Source organism: Xenopus tropicalis, chromosome 6, assembly GCF_000004195.4.
Source record: "Xenopus tropicalis strain Nigerian chromosome 6, UCB_Xtro_10.0, whole genome shotgun sequence".
Classification (NCBI taxonomy): Eukaryota; Metazoa; Chordata; class Amphibia; order Anura; family Pipidae; genus Xenopus; species Xenopus tropicalis.
This window is the reverse complement of record NC_030682.2, coordinates 31,697,761-31,716,270: the sequence shown is the minus strand read 5'-3', so window position 1 is coordinate 31,716,270 and position 18,510 is coordinate 31,697,761. Positions and strand designations below refer to the sequence as shown.

General features: G+C 41.0%; 1 protein-coding gene across 1 annotated transcript in view; it reads right to left on the bottom strand.

Moving 5' to 3' along the window:
* The window catches only part of ankib1 (ankyrin repeat and IBR domain containing 1), a 118,024-nt gene that overhangs the window by 39,976 nt on the left and 59,538 nt on the right, over window positions 1–18,510 (bottom strand). The window contains exons 5-8 of the mRNA XM_012965614.3: window positions 17,600–17,717; window positions 8,607–8,815; window positions 5,005–5,093; window positions 209–353 (exon numbers count right to left, since the gene is read on the bottom strand). Coding sequence (XP_012821068.1) covers window positions 209–353; window positions 5,005–5,093; window positions 8,607–8,815; window positions 17,600–17,717 — 561 coding nt within the window. The remainder of the gene's footprint in view (window positions 1–208; window positions 354–5,004; window positions 5,094–8,606; window positions 8,816–17,599; window positions 17,718–18,510) is intronic.

The window sequence follows — 18,510 nt, the reverse complement described above, 5'->3', positions numbered from 1 at the left end:
TTTAGCAGCTTCCTGCGATATCGGTCGACTCGCCGACATGCCATACACGCACCGAATATCGTACGAAACGAGGTTTCGTACAATATTATCGGTGCGTGTATGGCCAGCTTAAGATTGGCTATTAGGTAGCTTCTATGCACACTGGTTTACAGTATATTGAACACTACCCTGCCAGGGAAATCTCTGAAAATCAGGGCAATTATTTCACCTTTATGTCGAACTGGAGGTAACGCTTGTCCATCTCCTTAGAGACCACACTTTCAATAACATCAACTGGAACGAGCTGGAAGCAGTCATAAGCAGGGCAGAAGATGTTGTGGGCCTCCCCCTCTTGGATTTTTAGATTTAAGAACCTAGAAGAAAAAAACATAAGAAAAAAACAATAAATAATCCATACAGAATTGTAGTTGGGTGTTCTGGCATCCAAGACTGTAGGATGACTCCAAACACTTGCTGCCTGCACTATTTCCCATTAATTACCTTGTGCTAAATTGGTTAAGTGGGTCATGAGATCCAAGATACATCTTCATTTACCTATTGTAAGAGTTTAAAGCTGGCCATACACGAGCAGATCCGCTCGCTTGGCGATGTCGCCAAGCGAGCGGATCTTCCCCCGATATCCCCACCTACGGGTGGGCGATATCGGGGACCATTTAGGTAAAAAAAACAATAATCCGATCGTTTGGCCCTGGGGCCAGACGATCGGATTATGTGGGCGGCAATGGGGCAGTCGGATCGGGGACCGCATCAACGAGCCGATGCGGTCCCCGATCCGACCAGATTTTCTAACCTGGCCGATCGAGATCTGGCCAATTTCAGGCCAGATATCGGTCGGCCAGGCCGATCTGCTCTCCCCATACACGGGCCGATTAGCTGCCGAATCGGTCCAAGGGACCGATATCGGCAGCTATAGTCGGCCCGTGTATGGCCACCTTAAAGTATACAGGAGCTTAAACCAAAATGGACACAATGTACCCCCTATTGAAAAATATAAGGATATTATAAGTCGTCAAGGCCGATGATGTAATGCTTTTATACAGGTAATGGAACTCAGAGCTCTATTTATATGTTAAAAGCTAGTAATTTGTTCTCAGCAGCCCCCACTACCCTTCTAATTTACATTGCATATCCTTTCATCAGAAAACTAGATAATGTGCCTATTAGAAATCACCTCGGAGTTCTGTGACCTTCAGCCTCATGCTTTAATAGGGTCACATCATTCCTTTTGACTTCTAATAGCCATGTATTTCACAGCAGGGGTCATGCATTACCCTTCATACAGTGCCGTGAAAAATATTAAGACCCTTGACCAATTCACTCACTGAACTGTGTAACAAATCCTACAAAGCAATGGTATCGGTGACAGTTTTAAAGTACAGGTATAGGACCTCTTATCCAGAATGCTCGGAATCAAGGGTATTCCAGATAAGGGGTCTTTCCGTAATTTAGATCTCAATACCTTAAGTCTTCTAAAAAATTAATTAAACATTAATTAAACCCAATAGGATTGTTTTGCATCCAATAAGGATTAATTATATCTTAGTTGGGATCAAGTACAAGGTACTGTTTTATTATTACAGAGAAAAAGGAAATCAGTTTTAAAAATCTGAATTATTTGATTAAAATGGAGTCTATGGGAGAAAGGCTTTCTGGATAATGGGTTTCCGGATAACGGATCCCATACCTGTACTGAAACAAAAAAAAAAAAAAACATTTCTTATGTAATGTTCTTGTATACGGAAATAAAAATCCCAAGAAGAATGCTATCTGCACAAGTATTTATTATTCAAACTGATATTTTGTGGAGCCACCCATTATGGCAATAACAGCAAGTAGCTCAAACCTTCTGAGGTAAGAATGGACTTGCACACCATTCATTAGTGATTTTGGCCCATTTAGCCCCTGGGCTGTGAAAGCTGGTAATGTACACAAGTAAAACACAATTAATCTAACCAAGACACTCTTCTGCCTTATATCTGTCTCTGTCAATCATTTAAATAACTGACATAGATACTGACATAGATAACAGGGCCATATTTATTACAGAGGGGCATATTTATTATAGTTAGCATAGTTTTATGGGGCTGGGCTTGTTAGAATAGAATCGTTGAATCATGCAGAAGTACGGGTAAATACAACAAGGCAACCTGTTTTTGTCTGATAAAAATGCTGAAGCTGAGAAAAAGTTCATCTTTTAGCAGGAGCCTAAAGTCATTCGAGTGCAATTCACATGGGAATCTTTGGCACTAACTGTGGTAATTGTGGCACATAGGCAGCATCCAACTAACCTGAATAACCTACTAGAGAGAATCTGCCTGGAAGAACGGGCAAAATCATTCCTGAAACATGAGTAAAATTTGTACATTTTTATCCCAAAAAACTAGTTGAAGCCATTATTGCAGGACATCCTAGCAAAACCTTAAAGGGTTTAAAAAATACTTGAAACATTATTAATGGGGTTATGTTATAGAAGGCACTAAGTTTGTCCAGGAGCAGTAACCCATAGTAACTAATCAGCATTTACTTGCGCCATTTATTACATATGGGGGAGAATCCAGTGGACCTTGCATGAGTGTGCACGTTCCTGTTCTCTAACCATACTATATACTGTAAACTAAAGAATATTCCTACTTTCCATTGTCCTCCTCCATTAAATAAATGCTGCAACTTCTAGATCCCTGTGCTTTACTTCTTAAAGGCTACCTTCCATAAAGGGGTTAATTTTTAGTATGTTATATAATGACCTATATATAAAAACATTTCCATTGGTCTTCATTTTTTGTTATAGGTTTTTTTTTTATCTGCCTTCCAGAGTTTTAATAGGGGTCACTGACCCTGACAGCTAAAAAAAAAAAAAAACTATTGCTTTGTGAGGCTACAATTTTATTGGCACTTTTCGGCTTTGGACTAAAACAGTTTTGAAGTTGCACAGCATTTTATTTACTAAAACACAGAAAAATAGCTGCCAGCGGCTTCCTGTACAGGGAAACAACCAGACTTGAAGCCCTTGAGATTTTTCAGCTTTTAAAGAATTTACAATATATTGATTGCTTCTTCCTGGCAATTTTAGTAATGGTTAAGAAGATCATATTTACTACTTTGGCAAGAGCTTTAATGTGAATGGGCCCAGAAGAGCAATTTGTGCAAGCAGAGGCAAGACAAGAGCCAAGTGACAAACGACAAACATTTGGGTAAGTAAACTGGATGCCTGAAGCTGAGGCACGGGAACACGGTACAATATGTTACAGAGCAACAGGTCAATCAGGAGCAGACCCTTTAGGCACTTTCAATCTATTCCCAGTTATATGTATAGGCCAGAGTTCACTCTGCAGAAGAGTCCCTGACCCCCATGGCAACAGGGAAGTCTGTGGGGGTGATGTATCATGCTTAAATTGCAAGCGTATATTATCAAAAATCATTTAACAGGGATTATTATTACATTTAAAGAAAATCAAACAAAAATGTAGACTGTCTTTTTAACAGGACTCTATGGCAAATGGGTTTGCTGTTTTTGGAGTCTTTAGGATAACAAGTTTCTGGATGCAGTTCCATACCTTTATCACCCTTTGTCTTGGGTATGGAGGAAAATAATTTCCCTGAGGTTTTCATATTCCCCAATCTGTTATTAGGTGACCATAAAAGCCATATGTAAGGTTACCAAAATGAGAAAAAGAAATGTCTATTTTCAATGAAGATGCAATAAAACACCTTGAAAGCTGGAGGCACTGATAATATTGCTTTTTCTTATTCTCTGTCTATTTTCCCCAAATCCATTATTGTGCTTGAGCTTATGAAACTGTTTATATTTACTCAGCGTACAATAAGGATCAAACCATGCAAGTATTACAGATGTCTGCTGCCTTGTGCAGCTTGGAGAGAGCGTTTGGCAATATATATGCTATTTTATAATTCTGCAGTATACAACTGCTCACTGCAAATAATGACCCCAGTGCTTAGTATCATTTTTTACATCCCCCCCTTTTTTTGCAAAAGCTGAATTAATATTTTTGCATATGCAAAAAAAATTGCAAATGTAATGTGAAGTCAGCCAAAGGCAGATGAAGCATTGCAGTGTGCCTTAATAAGAATTATAAAGTATAATTTGCACATAATACTGCTCTTGCAGGACAGTGGCACACAATCCCTGCCGTAAAGCAAGACATGGCTGCAGTTTGCCAGAGAGGAAATAGAACTACTCTTTGATCTATGCCTTGCCTATTTCAGAAGAAGACTGAAGAGCCCTGCAAGTTAAAGGAGAACTAAAGGTATAAACACTGGGGGTGCCAAAATGTTAGGCACCCCTACCTCCTGTTAGCAGAAAACTGCAGCGGCCTGGGGTATTTTGCTCCCCCCTGCCTTCTTTTCTCTGAGCTTGGGCATCTGCATGTGCAGTAGCGTGCAAAGTGTTTTTTGCATGTAAAGGTAGCCATACATGGTACAATTTGCCTGTTTGGGGACGTCGCCTAATGAGCAAGTCTTTCCTCCGATATGCCCATCTTGGGTTCCTAAGCTTTTAGCACTCCTTAGTGAGTATACCTTTTGTTCACTATTAAACTAAATGGCTTTAAACAAAAGTTATACAGTACACCTGTGGGATCAGTTATCTGGAAGCCTGTTATCCAGAAAGCTCCAAATTATGGGATGGCCATCTCACGCAGACTCCATTTTAATCTAATAATTACATTTTTTTTAAATTGATTTCTTATTTCTCCGTCGTAATAAAACAACACCTTCTACTTTATCCCAACTAAGACACAATTAATTCTTGTTGAAGGAAAATTAGGTTTATTTAATGTTTAAATAATTTTTTTAGTACACAAAGTATGGAGATCCGTGGAAGGACCCATTATCCAGAAAACACCAAGTCCCAAGCATTCTGGGTAACAGGTCCTTTACCTGCAGTAACTGAGTTGGAAAATAATACACAAAACCAAAACTGCATAGCAGGTAGCAGTAGTGGGGGTTTTCATGTCTGGTAGATAATGTAAGTGAAATGGTACTTACGATTCCCAGCAAACTCTGCAGAACTCATGCCCACAAGGAATCTCTACTGGGTCTTCAAAAACAGAAATATTGCACATGCAGATACCACACTGAAAAAGAGAACAAAGATGTGTGTTGTTTATTTCTGTTCTAAAAGAAAACTGCATTCAACAAATACACACTGGTCTTACCATTAGGGCAAAGACAGACGGAGCAATTACTTGCTGCAACTTATCGTGGCAAGTAGCCTTTAAAAAAATATACAAATTGCCGCTACTGTGCTGTACAAGTCACCGCAAATTTTAAGTGGTGGTGATTAGTTGCCATGATTGAAATCATGGCGACTAATCACTCTGTCTGTCTTCGCCCCTTAAGTGACCTGAACTGTGCTTAGTACAAGCGAACAAGCCTGCTACTTATTATTTCCTTGTGCACAATAATGACAAATGCTGTCCCAGCTATGCACATTATTATGATAAACCAGGCTCCCTGGGCTATTAGCCATATACCAGTTTTGGTCTGATAGTGCTCCTGCCTTCTCCCAATCACTTTCCATGCACCCCTGTCACCGCACACGTGGAGCAGATTTTAGCTTAAAATTTGACTTGTGTGTGCCCTGACAGGCAGTGATGAGCGCTCACTGCCACTTCTCCACTAGTGAAAAAATGCTGCTAGAGGGTGGGTGGGCAAACTTTTTAGCTCAGGGGCCACATTAATTAACATACGGCCGGACCGGGCCGGGACAGCGTTCAAAAAATCAAAACCATCAAAAATTATGGGGCCTCTCAGCTCCTCCCCAGCGACCCGCTGCTTCCTCCGTCCCGTCCTTCTGTTCCCCGGCTCCCCAGTGCATTCTTTTATATGGTTGCGCCCTGTGCGTGCTGACGCTGTGCGCACGCACGGGGCGCAACCAATCAGAGCCCGTCATTCTTTTAAGGGGGCCGGAGACGGCGGGCCGGATTAAAAGGGCTGACGGGCCAGATGTGGCCCACGGGCCGTAGTTTGCCCGCCCCTGTGCTAGAGGATCCTTTATATAAGGCTAATGTCATACCTGGCGGAGACTGCTTCCAGTTGAGGAAAATGCAAAACCAGCCTGAAAATACACATGGGACAAAATCTACTGTGTACCCTTGGACCAATAGATAATGCAATAGATTAATCCAGTGCTGTGAGCTGAAAGCATAAAGCATAATGCATGGAACTTACAAGGGCAAGCTTATATGCCCATGTATGGGGCATTCTGTCAAGCCTACCTGACCGACACATTGGTCGTATATCGTCCAGATATCAACTGGTTAAGTTTAAAAATCTTGTCAGAGTAATGACTGCATCAGCTCATTTATGTGGTTCTCATTCAGACAGCCTGTATCCCTGTCTTTGTGACTTGTCTAATATTGCTCAACTCAAGTTGGGCAGAATGAAGAAAGGGTCTGCTCATTTGGGGACCATACCAAATGAGATCTTTCAATGTATGACTAACTTTAGTGTACCAACAATACTAAGCAGGCAGAAGCTGGGGCAGTGGATACTGGAGGGCAAGGGTCTCTTCAATATATTTTAACAACCTCTCCACAACCACTGGACAGCAGGGCATTCACAAAACCTCTTGCATACATTTTGAACAGAAGTAAGAGGCATCACAAGAGTTTTCTAAGTATGTATAGAGTCAGACACGGCCCACTCAGAAATATCCCATTGCAAACTGAAACCTTTTCCAAATGACATCCACTATACCGTACTTCTCACTTGCAGCTTCCATGAAACGTGAACGTACTATCTGCACAGTGGATGAGCTCTCGTTCCAAAGCAGGAAATCCTAACTCAAGCCCCTCCAGGTATCATGAACTAAACTTTCCCCTATTTGTCTGCAGCTGCAGGGAGTTAGGGATAACAAAAGGGTTGAGAAATTGGCTTCACTCCAAAATATATAACTAGATAGCAGCGAGCGAGCAAAGAAGTAGGACCATATGCGTCTCTTGCCTTCATCCTCATCTCACGATAATTCCACTAACCCTGCAGCACCAAAGGAAGCAGCCCAGCATTAAGCTGCTGAACCCAATCTTTTTTTTTTTCAGTCCACGTGCCAATTCTAAAATATTTTTCCTAATAATGAATGGGTGACGCACTGTACTGAACTAAAATGATTACTTAATGCTTGGGTGCGTTCCCATTTCTGCTGGAACTGAAGAGTGCTAAAATGAACATCCTATTTTCTGAACAGTTCCATTATTATTGATGATTGCATAAATGCTTTTCACAAATTAATTTCCTGGTAGCCTTGTGTCTATTATAAATGGCACAAAAGTTATTATTCCTAGTTCTTCCTAAGGAGTTGGAGGCATTTTTTTCATGCCCTTAGAGCATTTCATACTCCTTATGATGGGAAATGGGCATTAGGATAGAACTGGGAATTAAAGAGTTAGGGGAACAATTTGTATTTTCTGATTATTTTGTCCCCAAAAGGTCTTGGTTCAGATGGGGAAAATCTATATTGATCAGATGAGTTATGCCAACATTTTGGACAGAATTTCAGGTGCCCTAAAGAGTGTCCTACAGGCAAACAATGGATATTTAGAACACTTCAGCACAATGTTAAGGTGTTACAATTTACTACATCTGCCTAAAATTGCTATAATAAATACACAGCAAATAGATATAAATAAAACAATCAACTATTATATAGTTCAAAAATACAAGGCCTTTCCTAATGCTGATTGGGCTGACATGTAATAGCACAATAAAACTAACAGGTGCGCCAAATAAAAGAGCTGCTGGAGACAGAAGCAGCAAAGCTGCCAGCATTTGAAGGAAACAAGAGCTCATTTACAAAGCTGTTTGAAAGCATTTACAAACACATGGACGCATAATGGTATTTTATTTTCATTTTCCACCTCTTCCCATGGCTTGCACCCTGAGATACAGGTCTTTGAGTTCCTAAATGGAAGGCAACGTATGGCTGAATAAAGGGGCTGCAAGATGCAGGACACACCTGCCTTTACAGAGCAAAGCAATTTCCCTGGACACTAGTGAAAGAATGCAATTTACCCTTTTTTTTGCTCCACCTGCTTCCAAAGAAACAAAAAATGGCTTCAATAGTAATTTAAATTTTTTTCAAGCTAAAATGCTTCAAACAATATAAAATGTTGTGGTTAGTTATAGCCATTTTACTTTACAGCAGTGATCCCCAACCAGTGACTTGTGAGCAACATGTTGCTCCCAACCCCCTTGGATGTTGCTCTCAGTGCCCCCAAATCAGGTAGTTATTTTTGAATTCCTGACTTGGGGGCAAGTTTTGGTTGGATAAAAATAAGATTTACTATCAAATAAAGCATCCTGTAAGTCGATAGTGTGCATAGAGGCTGCCTTATAGCCAATCTTAGCCCTTATTTTGTATCTTCATGAACTTTTTTGGTGCTTGTATTGCTCTCCAAATCTTTTTATATTTGATTGTGGCTCACGTGTAAGAAAGGTTGGGGATCCCTGCTTTACAGTCATCAACCTATGCTGGTATAATGTATGGTCTCTCTCTGTATAGGCTATGGTAAAAGGAGATTTATTTACAGCACAGTTTCACAACTACACAGCATATTATGTCATTATCAAAAGAGCATACAAGCACCTACCAGAGGCGTATCGATGTCCCCTGGAGAAAGGCTGATCTCATCAGGAGAAGTGACAGAAGACCGAGTGGTGCGTGGGGTACGTGGGGAAGGCAGTGTATCCCAGGCATTGTATCCGCTTGGAGGTGGGGTTGGCATCTGAACTCCTGAACGTTGGCAACAGTTCTCTGGGCTGCACATCCAGGCCTCAAGCAGCTTCTCCCGGTCCCAGTCTTTAATGAACAAGAGCACTGGGTTAGAGAAATATGCATTGCAGTGCCAACCTGTCCCAGAGCTCAACAACCTTTATAGGGGGTAATGGAATTCAAATGGGGGTCACTGACCCCAGCAGTAGAAGCTATTGCTCTGTGAGGCTACAATTTTATTGTTACATTTTATAACTTCTCTCTCTTTTAGGTTCCTTTCCTATCCATATTCCTATCTCTCATTCAAACCAATCATCCATATTGTTGTTGAAATACCAAACTGGAGAGCTGCTCAACAAAATAAAATATAAGACAAATTGCAAATGATCTTACAATAGCAATATCACAATGATTCTTAAAGTTAATTCAAAGGTGAACAATCCCTTTAACGTAAATGGGCTATTACTGAGCTGCACCTTTCATGCTATTACGACATATAATTTCTATTAATTTTTTAAACTAGTGTTTCCCCCGGGCATTTTTGCAGGGCACATCACCCACCACATCCTTGGCCACCTGGGCAGCAGCTAACAGAATTTCACAGATTAATAGTTCCAGAAGCAATTAGGACCGCACGCTGTATTTTCTGATGTGCACCGTCCTATTGGCTTTCCTAAAAGCAATTTCGCCAGAGATGTGGGGCATGTGTTTAAGTGTTTTTTTTCTATCTATTTTTGTTGACCACTCCTTTTGTCTCTGTCTGAGGTATGTCAGACAGAGAGGTACCATCAGAGAGGCCTCACACTTCTGCCAATTCAGTCTAGAGGGGCTGGATCAGAAGTTTTTATTGGCCGTTTAAAGTGGCAGCATACCCTCCCTTTTCATTAGTTTAATTAATAGGGTTTGCACTGAGGACATTTTTTGCATATTGTGTTAAGAAACATGCATGGCTTCTGTTACTCGTTGTACTTAAAGAGGCAAAATCTGAAATTGAAACTAAAGTCACATTCTAACAACCGTTGGCACGAGCACATTCAAAACAAATCAGCAGTCCACTGTGAAGCCCTCTAAGAAACACCTTCCTCCCCCCAGCTGCAGCTTATAAAGGTGGCCATACACATAGCAATTTTGATCTTTCGTGTGACCATTGGTCTCACTAAAGATAGTTCCCACCCTTCACGGACGTTCAGGGCTGAATTGTCAGATATGGAGGTAGAAACAATAGAAATTCTACCTCCTTCTGCCGATGCAGCCCTTCAATGGCTCCCGATCAAAATCTTTAACCTGGCTGATTGACGAGTCGACTGATATCCACAGCCTTCTGCGATATGAGTTGCCTCATGGAGCTGCCATACACGCACCAAATATTGTACGAAACGAGGTTTCAAATGATATCATCAGTACGAGTATGGCTGGCTTTAAGCTGCTGATTCAGACCCTTCAGACCGATTTGGAAGCTTATCTGCCCATGTATCGGGAGCTCCGGGGGACCTACCATAGAGCTGGGCGGTATGACCAAAAATTTATATCACGGTATTTTTCAAAATTATATTGGTGTCACGGTATTTGACGGTATTTTTTTTTTCCATGCAGGATTAGGTGTTAACCCCATTTCCTAATAAATTAGAGAATAATTACTGCAGTATTGAAAATCAGAGTCAGGAAAGCGAAGGATCGGCAACAGAAAGTCGTAAGGTAAATCAGGCAGGCTTAGTTTCCCAGGCAAGGCCGCAAACAACATAGCACAGGAGGAGGCGTTTGATAGCTTTAAATACCCCCCGCGCATGCACAGAAGCGGCGCCGTCAGCGCGTCACGGACATGCACGCTTTGACATGTACGTGCGCTTTGACGCACGCGCACCTGGACACGCGTGCGCAAAGTCCCACGGACAACGGGACGCGCACGCGCATGCAAGGAGGCGCGCGAGACCAGGCCGCACGGGTGAGTACCCTGACACCCCGGTATTGCGGTATCTGAAAAATGAATATAGTTTTAAAAAAAAAAAACACCGGTATTCGGTATTAAACGGTATATCGCCCAGCCCTAACCTACCAATTGGATACTTGGCCTAAAATCTGCCAGATGTTGATCGGGCAGGTTTGATTCTCCCATCGAATTAAGGACTGCAATGGCTTGTTGATGCGGTCCTCACTCCAACACATTGACGTTGCTGTCATCTGATCACTAGGTCCTAGGACCAAATGGCTTGATTATCCTGATATTGGCTACCTTAGATGGGCAAATTGGGGGAAAGATCTGCTTGTCTGGCAATCTCACCAAACGAGCGTATCTTATAGTGTATGGCCAGCTTTAGAGATTTTTATGCAGAAGCTTCTGCAGATTTGTTTTTAATCTGCTCACAAGAACAGGCAACAGAATGTTTCAGCACATGTCCTACATTGATGTTAACAAAAGTGGGGTATAGTCATCCTTTAAAAACAGTCCTTTTTCAATACTGAATGTGGAAGACACAAAGTAATAATAAAACACAGACCATTCAGTATATCTTACATAAAAATAGTAAAACTTTGTGTACCGTGATTGAGCTAGGATAAAGATCAATAGTCGCATTCCAGCGATGTTATGCGTGGTGTCGGTATATAAAGTTTTGAGAATGAATGGAGTCTCACTGCATTGATTTCAACTTTCATCTTAAAATGTTCGCATAGCAGCAGGACACTGAGAGCAGCCAAGCATGTGATTAGAGTTCCCAAACAGCGAGACAAGCCCAGGACATGTATTCACTCTCTTTCAGAGCTAGTCTGGTAATGGGAGACCCTCATCAGCTGGCATAACACTGAAATATACTAATATGTTCCCCTTCATTTTCCATGTGCTTAGAGCTTTTGAATAGAACAATGTCTACTAGCAAATCTTAGCAATGTTTAAACATGAGCCATAAAGTACTTATATCTGTGTATAACAATGGATTAACATCTAATGGAGATGCTCACTTTTTAGAATCCATCTATCATCAGACATATACACTGGTCAATCTGCTTCGGCTAGTAGTAGAAAAAAAAAATACCAGTTTGGGCATTTTTGTATTCTGTATAAAGCTATTTTAAAGGGACAGTATACACTTCTTTTCACCATGAGCTCAATGAATAGGACATGAACTGAACACACTTTTTGCCTATTGTTTTATTTAAAGGGATCATATTGTGAAAAAACAAGAATGTGTCAGTGCATTATTGTGTTCTTGGCTAGTTTATTGACAATTTCTCCAAAAACAGTACTAGTCCCGCCCTTCTGTTTCACTTCCTGCTGCGTCCTTTATCAGGCTGTGCAGGGGAACCAGTGGCACTTACCTATCAGCAGATAACCTGACCTGATAGGGAACTGAAGTCTGTCTTTGCATGCACACCCCTCATATAAAACATAGACATTAACAGTATTAAATTTATGGGCCATTTTTAAAGATATTGATCATTTTTAGACCAGAATGAATGATGACAGATATATTATTCATTACTGCTTACAAGATTGGGGGTGTCACTGTGTCACTTTAAGAAATATATATGGCTTGTTACTAGCATTAAATAATAGGAAGCCAATTTCACTTTAGTATTTCCTCTCACAGATAAAAACAATTGCCAATCCATTGAGAAGCCCCTGATAATATGATGCTCAAAGCCTGCTGTTTAGAGAAGAGGTTTGTTTGATCAAAGGTAGATAGGGAGCTCTGAACAAACTGCCCAGTTTATAAAGTAGGAAGAGTAAAGGTGGCCATACACGAGCAGATCCGCTCGCTTGGCGATGTCGCCAAGCGAGCGGATCTTCCCCCGATATCCCCACCTACGGGTTACATGGGAGTAGGAGAAACAATAGGTTACCTGAAAGCAGTTCTAATGTGTAGCGCTGGCTCCTTCTGAAAGATCAGACTCAGAGATGGCGCCTACACACCAATATTACAGCTAAAAAATGCATTTGTTGGTTCAAGAATAAAATTTTAAATGGTAGAGTGAATTATTTGCTATGTAGAAAGACTAATTTAGAAATAAACAGTATTCCATAAAAAAATGACAGAATCCCTTTAAAGTTCATATTAGGGTGAATTCCCTTTTAACTGTCTATTCCTAAGACTTTACTATAAATAAGATGCACATCTCCAGTTCAAAGGATAGCAGCCTTCTCCAGATTAACCACTCTTCAAATGTAAAATATATGCTCTGATCTGCCAAGGAATGCCAATAAAATAAGCAACCGCACACAAGATTTGATTCAGTCTGGCACCACGTCTGACATATTATGCCATCTGCCTGCAATTTCAAGTCTCTTAAGACAGATGGATTCAAGAATGCCAGTAACCATCATGAATACTTATTAATAACATTTATCAACATTGCTATAGAATTCTAAATGACACAGTTGTCTCGGCAACAGAAATAAACATTATTTTACACATAATTCAAATACAAGCAAAATGTAATATTAACTTTGGGGTGCAGAATAGTTCCCTTCTGCCAGTCTACAATGCAATGCAATGTAAAAACAGGTGCAATTACTCTCCTAGGGTATGTTTTTTGGCCAGCATGTCCAGACCAAAACTGCCAGGGCACTGCAATGATGGATGCAGCAATCGACCAATAACATCATCAGCCTCGGCCTACTCTCGGCCTGGACTTTCAGAGACAGAAAGGTAGCAGCCCTACTTAGCACCCAATAAGCAAGTAGCATACACATAACTGGTTGCTAGAAGTTACTAGACCTGCACACAGGCAGATAATGTACTTTTCAGTGCAGGTATATGGGGCTGCATAGGGGAGTGGATCCACTCCTCTTACCCAGCAGAAAAAAAGCAGGCTGCAACCAAACGCTCCATGTGTCCGTGACCTCAGGTTTATGGCTGAGGAGGAGCTCAATGGACAGTGATTTTAAGAAGGTCTGATAAAATAACTTATCCTTCCGCAAATTACTCTGAAGATACAAGGGAGTGGTTTGTAGTGTAAACTGAAAGTAATTTTACCACCATTCTGGTGCAAAATATAAGGAAAATTAGATTAAAAAAAAATTACAATGTACAGAATGTATCTGCATCACAAGCCACTGTATCCCAGAAGCAGAACTTCAAACTACAGAAATATTAGTATTTTTTGTAAGTGATGCATCGCGCTGCTTATTGTCATAAAGTAAAAAAAAAAATAAATAAATGTTAGTAGCATAGTAAACTTTTTTTCTCACTGTTTCCCCCTAAACGTTCCTAAATGTCATTTATTTATGGAATATTCAACAAGTGCAGCAATATTGTGCAGCTGGAATTGTTACTTCTTTCAATGAAAAAGCATCAAAATGCAAATGACTTTCTTTTCATGCATAAGGTATTATTGCTAACATAATTGATACTATTTTGGGGGACTAATTAATTTTCTTTTGTCTGAATGAGCCAAATGATTTTCATCTGCTGTCAAACTCTGTTGCTATGGACTAGTTTTAGAGTAGTATAATAAATCATCAACAGTGCCAGGTTTTTCTCTGAGGGAAAAAAATAATAGTAAAAATGGAAATGTGAACATCGTAGAGGAAAACCTCCTCAATTGTCTAATTATAGCTCTCGTTATCGGCCCTTCTTTATAGAGCCACCCTCATATACTGTCAGATCTTCTCTCATGACAAATGGGCAAAGAAACACAGTTACTTCAGGGAAATGTCTTGGTATAATACTCCTTTCTGTATGATGCCAGCTCTGCGTCTGCCAGGGAGTACTATAATGCCAAACACATGCATTGACCAGACAATGCTGTTCATGGCACAGTCCATTTAGCTCTTTGGAATAAACTTTAAACATAATGACACCCTATGCACCCCTAGCCAGGCTGTGAATGTAACCTTCTTCAGTAACATTCAGTACTCTTAATATTCATTTAATGCTCTCATCTATAAAGCTGTTCATTACAAATGCCTGCAAACAACTTGCAATGCTCCTCTTTCAAGTATTTATAATGTACAGTGTCTATATTTTTTGTATTCACCCTCTCAGAAGTTTCATTCCCAAGATGCAATAGTTTATATATGTGCTCTGCACCTTTACTAGATGATATGTGCCTCATAAGGGCTGCCATTTTCAATGGGAAGGGAGGGCCTTAGCAGTCGATAGTCAGTTGGTTGGCATTGTGATTAAAGCAGCGGTTCTCAACCTGGGGGTCGAATGACCCTTTCACAGGGGTCGCGACAGTCCCGGTTTTTACGGCGCGTCCTGCTGTCCCGGATTGTTCAATGAATGTCCCGCATTACGGAAATGCAGAACATTCATTAAACAATGCAGCCGACCGCTCCGGCACTGTCTCTTCTTGCGGCTCCTGCTTCTTATTCGGCTCCTCGTACGGCGGCGACAGTTCCTTTTATAAGGTTGCGCCCGTGCGTACGTGTGACGTCACACGCACAACCTTATAAAAGGTCCTGTCGCCGCCGTACGAGGAGCCGAATAAGGAGCAGGAGCCGCAAGAAGTCTGTGGGGGAATTTTCTATTGGAGGTACTCTATGTGGGGGCAATTGGGGGTACTGTGTATGGGGGGGTACTGTGTATGGGGGGGTACTGTGTATGGGGGGTTACTGTGTATGGGGGACACTGTAAGGAGGGCTACTGTGTATGGGGGGGCTCTGTGTATGGGGGGGCACTGTGTATGGGGGGGCACTGTGTATGGGGGGGGCACTGTGTATGGGGGGGCACTGTGTATGGGGGGGCACTGTGTATGGGGGGGGCACTGTGTATGGGGGGGGCACTGTGTATGGAGGGTACTTTCTATGGGGGCTACTGTCTGTGGGGCAATTGAGGGCATGGTCTATGGGGTCAATTGGGGCACTGTCTATGGGGGGGTACTGTTTATGGGGGCAAATGAGGCACTGTGTATGGGGGGCACTGTATGGGGGTGCTGTCTATTGGGCCATCGTGGGTGTGGCCACAAAGTGGGCGTGGTCAAAAATGTATTAAAGGGTCGCGGCATTAGGAAGGTTGAGAACCACTGGATTAAAGGGAAGTAGTCCTCCTGTCAGACAGATTTCTTTTTTGCCTAATAATCCTGGTTTTAGTTAAAAGACAAGAGGATGCACCAAATCCACTATTTTAGGATCCTGCCGAATACGTACCCGAATATATATTTTCATAAGGATAAGGAAGGGTTCAAGAGAACCGCGTGCAATTTCAACTTCTGCATTTATGTCTCAAAAAGTCATGTGATTTTAAGGATTCAGATTTGGTTCAGCCAAAGGCATGGATTTGCCTAAATCCTGCTTAAAAAAAGGCTGAATTTTGTCCAAATCCCAAACCAGAACCTGGATTCTGTGCATCCCTACTGAATACAAGTAAAATCTTGTACTGGTACCTATTCCCATTATCCATTTCCCTTATCTGGAAACCAGTTATCCAGAAAGCTGTGAATTACGGAAAGGATCAATAGAAAAGCACAGCCCCAGCCTGCTATAGGTTAGGTACGTGCAAATGTTTGGGATCAATAACTCTAGTGTTATGTACTATTTATCCAACAATTTAACCCTGAAATATTAGCAGATAGAGGCCCATCATCACAACCTAAAAATCATTTCAGCCTGATCAGTACAACATTTAATTTGGATGCGATTACTGTGAAACAATGGATTCCTCATGTTCGGCAGCAGGAAACAATTATCCTCCAGAAGCAATTCATTTTCTGTGGCATTATCCCTAAATGAAGAAGGCTTCAGAGGGCAGAATACATTCACTAATGATTTGCACTTTCCAGAAGCATTAAAGGTGACAAGGAAGCAATTGTGTTACTGGGTTACAGCAGTATCTCTAAGGCAACGTCTGGAGAGCAGCCTCCATTAGCAGAGCTGACTCATCCCGGGAGAGCTGGAAGGCAGCCATATCCCTACTCACATTCAGCCTATTGCTCTGGCACTCTGGAACCAAAAGGTATCCAAAGGCACCTAGGGCTTAAGCCACGGGACTAAAATGAAGAAATAAAAGATGTTCTTTAAAACACACGTTATGCCTTTAAAAACTAGTGCAGGTTTATGTCAATGATAAAAGAATTAACATAAGGGAATACTTTTAGCACTGAAGAAAAGCTAATAGCGGCTTTGTTTTTTACACTAGAAGAACTATAATTCCATTGAAAATAGGAAATCCGCTCATAAAATTTTCCAGGGCCTAGCTTTTTTGCATATAGTTGGAATATAGAAGAAACAAGGCAACTGCACAGGTAGGCCAGAGCAACTGAATTCATTTCTTATATTGTCACGTATACTTTGCACTGTATATTGCCATAAAAAGGCATTTCATTGCTATAGGTTACTGCCCATACATAAACCCACAAATGTTATGTGCCCCAGGTAATTCAGTAACATTCCCCCAAACAGTATGAGTATAAGAAACATCAGTAAGTTATAATAGACTTGTTGTACACCACAATATTATTTTAGCAAAGCAGAAAGGACATATTGCCTGGGCACCACCATCTAATCCTTGGACCAGGGGGCCACTCTCAATTTTATCAGCTGTTACCATTAAGTAGAGGTTGAAACATACACTTATAGGTAATTAAGCACTCTTCAGCCTCATGCATAATTCTGGCATGTTATTAACCTTCTTCTCTTAGCATAAACAGCATTTGGTTTGTCTAAAAATAAGGGGTATTGGCTTCTTACAGTTACAGTAAATGGCTTCGACAGAGCAAACATATGCTAGAATCATTTTTATAAATTGGCCTGTCACCTATTTTTATGGATTTGGATAATTAAGAAGTGTACTACAGTAAGTGCGAGTAGCAGTAATGGATCACAGGTGTTCTTGCAAGAGACTTTACATAGAGACTTTTTTTTTTTCTTTTGCAAAAGTCACCTTTTTATATTAAATTATCCTTGAAAACCTAAAAATAGCTCTTTAAAATTACCATGGGCACGGAGCAAAGCCTCTGCTGTGAAGAGCGGAGCCTGAAGCATATCTGCCGTCTCTACAATTAACATGTCCTTCAGACGCCGCAAGTCTTGGGGCCTCAATCCTTCATATGGCTTTTGGGAGAGAGAGAGAGAGAGAAAGAAATAAAAAGAATAGCTTACATATAATATTGACTCAGTTATCAGCTTACTTCTTCTGTGCTTATACAGTATGTTAAAGGAGATATATAGCATAAGCACAATGCCCCCACCCCCAATCTTGTTGGCAATAATGAATAATATGTGGTGCTGGTTTCACTCTGGGATAAAAATTATCGTTATCTTTAAAAATGACCCCTTTATTGGAGCTACCCATAGATCCACTATGGTTCCTGTGCATGTTTCAAATGAGGGGTGGGCATGTCCTAATGACTCCTGCAAGAAGCAAAGTAGGAGGAGGATAGCCAATCACACAAGCAGAGATAAGCTAAAGTTCACCCAGTTGCCGATTCACTTGTGTTTCACATATGTTTCCTTTACGGTAACATTTGGAGTGAATGCGAAGGCACAAATTATTTTAAGCAGCCTATACACTGCATAAGATTTTTTTTTTTTTGATTTTGAAAATATTCAAGAAAAACAATATTCTAGAAATAAAAACATCAGACTTGTTATTGTCTATTTGAAATCACAGATATTCCTGTGCTCAAAAGAGCTCCTCACTGCAGGGCTTTTTCCTCTGAAATGTAGTCCTTTTCTGTCACATCTTTCGGTTTCCAAAACTAATTTTTAATCTGGCATTAGCATGGCAAGTTCCTAGCCTATAAACATAAGCAGATTTATAAAGTTGGTCACACACAGAGACCTCTCCTTGTGGACCAGAGGCCAATAAGCAAGCCAGATTCCACTGATCTGACCAACCAAGCCA